Source organism: Nicotiana tabacum, chromosome 14 (genome assembly GCF_000715075.1).
Source record: "Nicotiana tabacum cultivar K326 chromosome 14, ASM71507v2, whole genome shotgun sequence".
Lineage (NCBI taxonomy): Eukaryota > Viridiplantae > Streptophyta > Magnoliopsida > Solanales > Solanaceae > Nicotiana > Nicotiana tabacum.
This window is the reverse complement of record NC_134093.1, coordinates 272,037-283,662: the sequence shown is the minus strand read 5'-3', so window position 1 is coordinate 283,662 and position 11,626 is coordinate 272,037. Positions and strand designations below refer to the sequence as shown.

The window sequence follows — 11,626 nt, the reverse complement described above, 5'->3', positions numbered from 1 at the left end:
AATTTTGCGGACGACCGCTTAATTGCCTAGTCTCTTTCGGATTGGAACTAATCCTCTTCCAAATGATTTTCAGATTTATGTTTGGCTTGTGTTATACATACGTGTATAAAGCCACTTAAGAGCCGTTTGGATGGGCTTGTTGTAAGTGACTTTTAAGCCAAAAGTCATAAGTTAGGAATTCTAACTTTTGACTTGACTTATTTTTATCATTTTAGCTTAAAAATAAAAGCACTTTTTTACTTTATCTAAACACTACAAAATGGCTTAAAAGGAATTAAAATAAGCCAATGCAAACGGTTTTTTTTTTATTTTTTTGACCTTCCTTTTGTTCTTTGTTTCATCACCATATTATACCATTGTAGATGGGAAAGGAGAACTGTCGTTCCCACCAGCTCAAACCTTCTATCACCATAGCCTACCACCTATCTTCTCTGACGACCCAACAACATTTCCCTTTCCCGTTGGCAGCTTAACCAATAAACCAAACTGAGATATAGCCACCCTCAGCACCATTTCCTTCATCCCTCCAGTTCACTTGAGGCGGATTTATGATTTAATTTGATGAATTCATACTATAAAGGTTGGACCATTATAACTTTTATTATCAATTAATGGGCAGAGGACCATCCAAATAAACCTATTGGACTAATAAGGGGAAGGACAAGCTTAACTTGGAAGGAAAATTCCTATTGGACTAGTAAGGGAAAGGACAAGCTTAACTTTGAAGGAAATTTCATGTCAGTTCTATTAGAAGAACAATAAATCTACCTACTAGAAGAACAATTACAAAATCTAGTTGAGTACTAATGATATTAGTGTTCGAAACATCATCTAGCTTTCATGCAGCAGCTTCCACCAATCGTAAAAGGCTTTAGCTGAGATACTAAACTTGCCTTTCAAATAGGCCTCAATTCAGGACGATCTTCAATTTGTTTTTGTACATCCATGCCATCTTCGTGAATTCGGGTAATTAGTTTTGAATCGCCTAAAATTTTGTGGGCCCATCAATAATGACCTTAATGAATAATAGTAATTGCTTCTACATAACAGATCCTTGTTTTTGGCGTTTTAGGACAATAAAAAATGAATCCAGGATGATTTCTAATTTTTCGTGTGCAATGTTCATGCCATCTGCATGGGTCCGAGTGCCCATACCCGAATCGTTTAAAATTTTGTCGGCACATAAAAAATGACCTAAGGAACATTAGTCATCGCTTCGCCATTACCGTTCCTCGTTTTTTCACGTTTTAGGGCCATAAATTTAGAATTTCGTCCCATTCTCAAATTTTCGTGTGCTATACTCCACGCCATCAGCATGGATCGGGAAACCGGACCCCAATAGCCTAAAATTTTGCTAGCCCATAAAAAATGACCTAAGGAACAATAGTCATCGTCTAGCCATGACAATTACTTATTTTTCGCGTTTTAGGACCATAAATCAAGAATTCCGCTCGATTCCCAGATTTTCGTGTGCATCCGGGCACCCAAACCCGAAAAGCCTAAAATTTTGTCGGCCCATCAAAAACGACCTAAGGAACATTAGTCATCGCCTCGCCATGACCATTCCTCATTTTTTGGCGTTTTAGGTCCAAAAAGCTGGAATTCCGCTCGATTCCCAAATTTTCGTGTGTTATAGCCCACGACATCTCCATGGGTCCGAGTGCACGGACCCGAATCGCCTAAAAATTTGTCAGCCCGTCAAAAACGACCTAAGGAACATTAGTCATCGCCTTACCATGACCGTTCCTCATTTTTTGGCGTTTTAGGGTCGTAAAACTTAAATTCCGCCCGATTTTTACATTTTCGAGCGCTATAGCCCACGCCATTTCCATGGATCTAAGCGCCTGGACCCGAATCGCCTAAAATTTTGTCAGCTCATCAAAAATGACCTAACGAATATTAGTCATCGCCTCGCCATGACCGTTCCACGTTTTTTGGCATTTTGGGCCATAAAACTAGAATTCCATCTAATTCGGATATTTGCGTGTGCAATCTGCATGGCTCCGGTCGTCCGAACCCGAATCACCTAAAATTTTGTCGGCCCCTTAAAAACGACCTAAGAAATATTAGTCATCGTTTCGCCAAGACCGTTCCTCGTTTTTCGCATTTTAGGGCCATAAAACTGGAATTACACCTGATTGCCAGATTTTCTTGTGCTATAGCCCACGCCATTTGCATGGGCCTAGGCGCCCGCGCCCGAATCGCCTAAAATTTTGTCGCCCCATAAAAAATGACCTAAGGAATATTAGTCATAGCATCGCCATGATCGTTCTTCTTTTTTTGCGTCTTTGGCCAATAAAATTGAAATTCCGCCAAATTCTCAATTTTTTGTGTTATAGCCCATGTCATCGGCATGGGTCCGGGCGCCCGGACCCGAATCGCCTATAATTTTGTCGCCCCATCAAAAACGACCTAAGGAACATTAGTCATTGCCTTGCTATAATCGTTCCTCATTTTTTGGCATCTTTTGGCCATAAAACGTAAATTCCGCCTAATTCTCAAATTTTTGTGTGTTGGCACCTGGACCCGAATCGCCTATAATTTTGTTCGCCCAGCAAAAACGACCTAAGGAACATTAGTCATCGCTTTGCCATGATCGTTCCTCATTTTTTGGCGTTTTAGGGCCATAAAATTAAAATTCCACCCGATTTCTAGATTTTTATGTGCTATTAGTCCAAGCTATACGCATGGGTCCGGGCACCCGGACCCGAATCCCTTATAATTTTGTTGACCCATCAAAATAACCTAAGGAACATTAGTCATCGTCTCGCCTTGATCGTTCCTCATTTTAGGCATTTTAGGGCTATGCAACTCGAATTTGCCCGATTCCTAAATTTTCCTACACCATCTGTATGCATCCGGGCGACCGAACCTGAATCGCCTAATAGTTTTGTCGGACCAGCAAAAACGACCTAAAGAACATTAGTTATCGCCTCTCCATGACCGTCCCTCGCTATTTGACATTTTAAGGCCTTAAAATTAGATCTATGCCTCATTCCCAAATTTTTGTTTGCTAGCCCACGCCATCTGCATACATCCCAGCAATCGGACCCGAATCGCCTAAAATTTTGCTAGGCCATAAAAAATGACCTAAGGGACAATAATCATTGTTTCGCTATGACCATTCTTCGTTTTTTGGCGCTTTAGGTCCAAATTGTAATTTCGTCCGATTTCCAGAATTCCGTGTGCCATGTGCTTCCATTCGGGCGACCAGAGCCGAATCGCCTAAAGTTTTTTCTGGCCATAAAAAATAACCTAAGGAACAATAGTCATCGCCTCGCCATGACCTTTCCTCGTTTTTTGACGTTCTAGGGCCGTAAAACTGAAATTCCTCCCGATTCGCAAATTTTTGTGTGCTGTAATCCACGTTATTTGCATGAATCCGGGATACCGGAACCGAATCGCCAAAACTTTTGTTGGGCCATAAAAATGACCTAATGAACATTAGTAATGGCTTCAGCATGATTGTTCCTCATTTTGGCATATTAGGCCAAAAAAGTAGAATTCCAGCCGATTTCCAAATTTTCGTGTGCTATAATCTTCGCCACCTACATAAATCCGGGCTACCATATTTGAATCGCCTAAAATTTTGTGGGGCTATAAAAAATAACCTAATGAACATTAGTCATGATTTTGGCATGATCGTTCTTCATTTTTCGGCATTGTAGGCAAAAACCTAGAATTCTTGCCGATTTTAAATTTTCGTGTGCTATAGTCTACTATATCTCCATTAATTCGGATATCGGATCCGAATTGCCTAAACTTTTGAGGGGCTATAAAAAATGACTTAATGAACAATAGTCATGGCTTTGTCATGACCGTTCCTCATTTTTTGGCATTTTATGGCCAAAAACTAGAATTGGGGCCAATTTTTAAATATCTTTGTGCTATAGTCCACACCATCTCCATGAATCGGGACTATCGAAAATCGCCAAAATTTGGTATGGTCATAAAAAATAACCTAATGAACAATAGTCATGGTTTTAGCATGAATGTTGCTCTTTTAGCATTTTAGGGCCAAAAAACTAAATTCGAGACGATTTCTAAATTTTTATGTGTTATAGTCCACGCCTTCTACATGAATGCGGGCTATCGAATCCAAATCGTCTAAAATTTTGCGAAACCATCAAAAAATGACCTAATGAACAATAGTCATGGACGCGACATAACGTTTCCTCATTTTTAGCATTTTTGGGCCAAACAATTGAAATTCGGGTCGATTTTTAAATTTTCGTGTGCTATAGTCCACACCATCTGCATGAATCTGGGTTACCGAATTCGAATCGCTTAAAATTTTGCGGGGCCATAAAAATGAACTAATGAACAATACTCATGGCTTCGGCATGGCCGTTCCTCATTTTTTGCATCTTAGGGCCAAAAACTGAAACTCGGGTCGAGTTTCAAATTTTCTTGTGCTTTAGTCCACGTCATCTGTATAAATTCGGGCTATCGGGTCGTAATCGCCTAAATTTGGGCTATAAAAAATGATCTAATGAACAATAATCATGGCTTTGGCATAACCGTTCCTAATTTTTTTGGCATTTGAGGGACAAAAAGTTAGAATTTGGGCTGAACAGTCATGGCAAAGTGATGATAATTTTTTATTAGGTTGTTTATGATAGTCCCACAATATTTTAAGCGATATGGAGGCCGTTTACCGAATTCATGAAGATGGCAGCACACGAAAAATCGAAAATCGTCCTGAAATCTTGTGTTATGGCCCTTAAAATGCAAAACAATGAGGAAAAGTCATGGCAAAAGCAATGACTATTATTCATTAGGCCGTTTCGGATTGGTACATAAATTTTTAGGCGATTTGTAACCCATCGTCCAAATTCATGAAGATGGCATAGATATTTGCACACGAAATATCGGTAATCGTCCTAAATTCCTATTTTATGGACCTTAAATGCCAAAAATGATGAATGGACATGGAGAAACCATGACTCTAGTTCTTTAAGTCTTTTCTATGGGAAGACAAAAAATTTGGCGATTCAGAGCCCGTCGCCGGAACTCATACATTAGCACACGAAAAATTAGAAAATCATCATGAATTACTGTTTAATGCCCCTAAAATGCCAAAAATGAGGAATAATCATGGCGAAGCAATGACTATTGTTCATTAGGCGTTTCTGATGGGCCTAGAAAATTTTAGGCAATTTAGAGCCCACCGCATGAATTCATTAACAAGGTGTTGACATTAGCACACGAAAAATTAGAAATCGTTCTGAATTCATGTTTTATGGCCCTAAAATGCCAAAAACTTAGGACAAGTCATGGCGAAGCAACGACTATATAATTTCTGATGGGCCAATAAAATGTTAGGCGATTCGGAACCCATCGCCTAAATTCATGAAGATTATGAGGACATTAGCACATGATAAATCAGAATTCATCCTAAATTCTTATTTTATGGCCGTAAAACGCCAAAAACGAGCAACAATCATGGAAAAGCAATGACTCTTGTTCATTATGCCACTTCTGATGGGTCCACAAAATAATAGGCAATTCGAAGCCCATCGCCGGAATTCATCAAGTTGGCGTGGACATTAGCACACGAAAAATTAAAAATTATCCTCAATTCCTATTTTATGGCCCTAAAATGCTAAAAGATGAGGAACGATCATGACGAAGCAACAGCTCTTATTCATTAGGTCGTTTCTGATGGGCTAACAAAATTTTAGGGGAATCGGAGCCCGTTGCCCGAATTCATGAAGACGGTGTGGGCATTAAAACACAAAAAATTGAAAATCGTCTCATGTTTTATAGCCTTAAAATGCAAAAAAAAAAAAAAAAAAAAGGAACGGTTCATGGCAAAATAATGATTATTGTTCATTAGGTCATTTATGAAGCATCCATAAATTTTAGGCGATTCAAAGCTCGTTGCCCAAAACTCATAAAGATGACGTGGATATTAACACACAAAAAATTGGAAATCACCCTGAATTCCTAGTTTATGACCCAAAAACGTCAAAAATGAGGAACAATCATGGTGAAGTGATGATTATTATTCATTAGGTCGTTTATGATTGGCCCACAAAGTTTTAGGTGATTCGTCGTGCGTCGCCCCAAATTCAAGGAGATGCCAACTTTAAAAATCGCTCTAAATTTCTGTTTTATTGCCCTAAATGCCAAAAGACGAGGAACGGTCATAGAGAATCAATAAGTATTGTTCATTAGTTCGTTTCTAATGGGCCTACAAATTTAGGCGATTCAGAGCCCGTCCCCCGAATTCATGAAGATGACATGGATATTTGCACATGAAAATTGAAAATCGTCGTGAATTCCTATTTTATGGCCCTAAAATGCCAAAAATAATGAAGAGACATTGTGAAATAATGAATATTGTTCATTAGGACGTTTCTCATAGGCCCACTAAACCTAGACGATTCGGAGCCCGTCGCCCAAATTCATAAAGATGACGTGGATATTAGCACACAAAAAATTAAAAACGTCCTGAATTCGTATTTTATGGCCCGAAAACGCCAAAATATAAGGAACAGTCAAGGCGAAGCAAAGTCTTAGGTCGTTTCTAATGGGTCCACAAAATTTTTGGCGTGAAAATTAGCACACGAAAAATTAAAAATCATCTTGAATTGTTGTTTTATGGCCTTAAACTGCCTAAAAATGAGGAAGAGTCATAGTGAAATGATATTTTTTCTTAAGGTAGTTTCTGATGGGCCCACAAAATTTTATGCGACTTGGAGCCCATCGACGGAATTCTTGAAGAAGGCGTGAACATTACCACACAAAAAATCGGAAATCGTCCTGAAGAGGAATGGTCATGGCGAAGCAATATCTATTATTCATTAGGTTGTTTCTAATTGGCCCGCAGAATTTTAGGCAGTTCGGAGTCCGTCGCCAGAATTCATGAAGATGACATAGATTATAGCGCTCGAAAAAATGGAAATCATGCTAAATTCCTATTTTATGGCCTTAAAACTAAAAATGAAGAACGGTCATGGTAAAACTATAATTATTATTCATTATGTCATTGCTGATGGCCCCACAAATATTAGACGATTAGGAGTCCGTCGCCCGAATTCACGAAGATGGTGTGAACACTAGCCCACGAAAAATTAGAAATCATACTGAATTCCTGTTTTATGGCCTTAAAACAAAAAAAAAGAAGAACAGTCATGGTGAAACTATGACTATTATTCATTAGGTCGTTGCTGATGGCCCCACAAATATTACACTATTCGGATTTTGTCGCCCGAATTCACGAAGGTGTCCCATGAAAATTATGAGTCGTCCTAATTCCTGTTTAATGGCCCTAAAACACGTAGAAATGGTGTGGGATAGCCAGTTTTTAATATGATATTTAGTTTTTATCCAGTATTTTTAACGCTAAGCAAAAATAAGCACTACTCTATTAAAATTAATACTAAAAGACGTTTTTACCCTTACTTCAATAGTGTTGTGTAAATATTAAGGATATGGTGTCGCTAACATTTACATTATACACATGAAGTTAATGACGTCATATCCTTTACATTTACATTGCGCATATGAAGTTAAGAACATGATGTCCTAAAGTTTAATATCAGAAGGTGCAAATACATGACACTTTGTCCTTAATATTTACACAACAATCATGTAGTTAAGGACACCATGTCCTTAACATTTACACTGCACACATAAGGTTAAGGACTTGAGGTCCAAAGCTTAACAACAGAAGGTGCAAATACAAGTTAAGGACATTATGTCCTTAACATTTACACTGCACACATGAAGTTAAGGACGTCGTGTCCTTAACATTTACACTGCACATATGAAGTTAAGGACATGATGTCCTAAAGTTTAACAACGGAAGGTGCAAATACAGGACACTTTGTCCTTAATATTTACACAACATTCGTGAAGTTAAGGATACCATGTCATTAATATTTACACAACACCCATGTCTAGCATAGAAGTATTTTCGTCCGGGCGAAATTTTTTTTATTAAACACTTGCTAAAGAATAAATACATTTTAAACAGTAGCTAAAGAGTAAAGACATTTCTAATTAGTGGCTAACTGTGTATTTCTCCGCCAAAACGCCAAACTCACCTCGGCTAGTCTTCACCAATAGCCTCTAAACAACTTATAACAAAATGGCAACAATATGGTTAACATGTCAGAGACAATAACCAGGGGACGAAATGCAATAGGGTAGTAGAATTTCAACTTGTACAAATTACAGTCTAGATCCCCCGGAGTACATATATATATATATATATATATATATATATATATATATCAAACCTGTTCAACTACACAATGGATAAACGTAAAAAAAAATGCATTCCAAAAAAATTACATGATAGACAACAAGAAAGGCAACATCCTTCTACACATTACGATTCCCAATCTGTTTCAGCATCACACAGTTCACAATATCACTCCACTTATTGTATGCTTCTTTCAGGCTAAAGTAGGAAGGCATGCTCACAAATCCAATATAAGTCTCAAGAAGCAGCAGCAGGTGCAGTGGATGGGTTAAAAGCTTTTTGGTCTCCGCAAGTGAGTACTTCGTGAGGCCCTGCTTCCTCGCGACCAACACCCATCAAGTCAAGATAATACTGGAAATGGGAGATGATGTTGTTCATGGCGTCAACATCGCCTTGGCCACAAACACTATCGCCATAGAGAATGTTCATGGTCGTGCCAAAACCAGGAAGTCGTTTAGACAAAGTATCATTCTTTGTGGGTTTCCAATTCCCAACAAAGGCATCATGAGCTGAAGGCTGACCCTTCTTCATTGGGTTCATCCACCTCCAAATTGCAGCCTGGAAAGCCATGGTAGCATTTTGTTCAATGTATTCAGGATGATCTAACAGATTTAGCTTGAGGGCTTCACCAATAGCTCCATAATTGTAGTTCCTAGTAGAATTACCAATATAAACAAACTCTTAATACCTATCAAATATATAGTCAAGCACGCAAGCAGCTCAGACATTAAGAATGACATTAGTAGGTACATTTACTTGAATTAGTAATTGGATTAGAACTCCTGCAATCCTTTTCGAAACAGATCAAGTGGAATAAATGCCTTTTTTCTTTTCTTTCTCCATTTAGAACGATATGTATTGTTCGGTGAATTAAGTCTCTAATCACAAAACTTTATGTAAACCAACAAGATATTCCTGTAATCTAAAAAAGCAATCACATGCCAAATTTAGTAAGTGATAAACCAACAAAGGAGTGCATTCAATTGACTCAAATAATGGCTTAATGAAAAATATCAATTTGTAACTGTTGTCAAAAGATTAGTAAAAGAACGTGTACCAGTAGATAGGCAAAGCACCACGACCATAATATTGAGCTCCAGGAGTGCATGGGTAGGTTAATTTGAAGTAGTCATCACAGTAATCTTGGCTCGGACTCATTTCCTTGTTGTAGCACAGACCCCAAGCCAATGGTCCACCAGTGGCGACTCCATAACCACCTGTTAACATAGAGTTGTAAGCCAGTAGAGAGAGAATACAATTGAACCTAAGAGAGATCACGGCAAAATAAGCTACAGGCTAAATCTGAAGTGGTCAAAAAAACTCCAACTACATTTGAACATGAATCTCTCCAGAGGTTAAGTAGGATGACAAAGTGCTTCAAAAACTATTCAACATTGCCATCATAAACAAATTAAATCCCGAAAACTTTTGTTTTGAGGCTATACCTGTATCAGTTAATGAAATAACACAAGACAATCATCTCAATTGGATAAATCATTGCCAAACTTTTGACGAACATAAATAGTGACTAAGAATAACGTCTGAAAGACCATTTGTTCCACAAAACAAAATTTTATTTTGCACTAATTAGGTTATGCGTACATACTACCGCACAAAAGATACAGACATACTACAAGTTGAGCATGCACAGGTACAAACAGATAGATAACAAGAATAGGTTAAGTCATCCATAGATGGTAAAAGAGCCAATAATTCTTCAAACAGAATCTACACTAGTCACTTTTCACCATAACAACTCTATCTCAAATACAATATACACCATTCTAGGAAGGTTTATTATTTGGAGTACCAAGGGTTTTGATTTCCCATTTCAGTTATTTCACACAGAATTATTTGGACTAGTGTGACTAAAACTGCTATGTTTTCCTCAGTAATTAGCTCAACATAAGCTGATTGCATCATATCCCCAAGGCCCCAATCAAAATCCCGCACACTAATGATCCATTATAAATCTCAACTTCAAGCAAAATTCAGGTACCTACAAGCTATATTTGTGAGAGGTAAAATTGACTCCCAATTTCAATCATTTTTGAGAGGTAAAACTAAAAAAATTAAGTTCTAGTCATGGACACATCAACTCAGTATTTTCTAATCATGAGCTTCTTTGATCTCTTAACTATTCTGGAATTATTTGAATCCCAATATTTTAAGCAAGACTGTACAATAAAAATATTGAGAAAATGACATTGTATAGCAGCTCTCAAAATAATAGCCGAAAAAATGTATATACTTTTCGTATATTTATTGTATATATATACATGCTCCATGTTATATACAAAAATTATTCAAATTTTATACAGTTTTTCGGCTACCAAATGTAAATAGTTTCTGGGGGCGGGCTAAGAGTGATAATACCCCTGCAATATTTATGAAGCACATAGTGATCCAAGAGGCTGGTAAACTTACAAGTAGTTTTGCTACCAACATGGCCAAGGAAAGCGGCAATTTCCTTCATTTGCATTCTCTTACCACCAGTGGTACCAAATCCAAGAGGCTGGTAAAGTGCTGCAGCATTGATGAAAGAGCTGTAATCCCAGAACCCAACAGCATGAGCCACAGGTGTGTTCCTCTTTGCGAAAAGCAGCTCAAATTGGTCTACGTCCAGATAATCAGTTATTGTCAAGTTACAACAGAACTTTGACAATTTGTTACACTCCCAATCCTTCACACACATCTTGGTACCCTTCACCATTTTCACTATTGTTGGTCGCTTCTTAAATGACTCATTCTCATCTCCATTCACACAACCAATAATCGAAATTGCAATTAGTAGCAACAAACCCAAAATCCTCATTTTCAAAACCCCCATTATTCTTTTCTGCAAAGAAAGGAAAGATGAAATCTTTGAGAGCTGCTACACAAGAATAAAAGAAAATTTTGGTTCGAGATTTAAAGACAAATACAATATAGTGAAGTGAAAAGACAACTTACTGAGAATCAAAGATTGATTTTTGAGAAGTGGGTATTGATTCAATTTTGTGTGAATTATTTTTTCTTTGGGTACAAAACAATGCAAGGTAGATGGAGTATCTTTTTCAAGAAAAGGAACAATAAATGTGAGGAAATGGAAATGAACGGTGGAAATTGGTCTGATTTGGGAGGAAGATGGGAATGGACGGTGAAGATTGATGGGGCGAAGATGTCGGGGGAAACAGGCTGGATTTGGAATCAAGCAAAGCAGTGGAAGGTGAGGGCTGACCCCACTTGAGCTAATGCCACTCCACCGACAGCTTACCATTTTCCTTTTTTTTTTTCCAGCTAACCACTATTTTAGCTCTAGTTTTTTTGTGCTGAAAAAGAAAATGTGTTTCGACGGTAGGCTTGTTAAGAGGGTCCGAGTGAGCCCAAGAAATTCACGATTAGCCTGATTTATAACTATTGATTGAAAAT

The 11,626-nt window shown here is 37.9% G+C and overlaps 1 protein-coding gene across 1 annotated transcript; it reads right to left on the bottom strand.

Moving 5' to 3' along the window:
- Window positions 1–8,126: 8,126 nt before the first annotated feature.
- Window positions 8,127–11,306, bottom strand: LOC142168643 (chitinase-like protein 1). Its single transcript, XM_075229136.1, has 4 exons — window positions 11,168–11,306; window positions 10,643–11,054; window positions 9,273–9,432; window positions 8,127–8,867 (listed from the first exon to the last, which is right to left on the bottom strand). The coding sequence occupies exons 2-4, from the start codon at window positions 11,043–11,045 to the stop codon at window positions 8,453–8,455; spliced, it is 978 nt and encodes a 325-aa protein (XP_075085237.1). The 5' UTR covers window positions 11,046–11,054; window positions 11,168–11,306; the 3' UTR covers window positions 8,127–8,452.
- Window positions 11,307–11,626: the final 320 nt, after the last annotated feature.

Coding starts and splice junctions, on each gene's coding strand:
- LOC142168643 (XM_075229136.1), bottom strand. CDS start 11,045: ATGGGGGTTTTGAAAATGAGGATTTTGGGTTTGTTGCTACTAATTGCA. Junction 9,433..10,642: donor TGTTGGTAGCAAAACTACTT/GTAAGTTTACCA, acceptor CTATGTTAACAG/GTGGTTATGGAGTCGCCACT. Junction 8,868..9,272: donor GGTGCTTTGCCTATCTACTG/GTACACGTTCTT, acceptor TAATTCTACTAG/GAACTACAATTATGGAGCTA.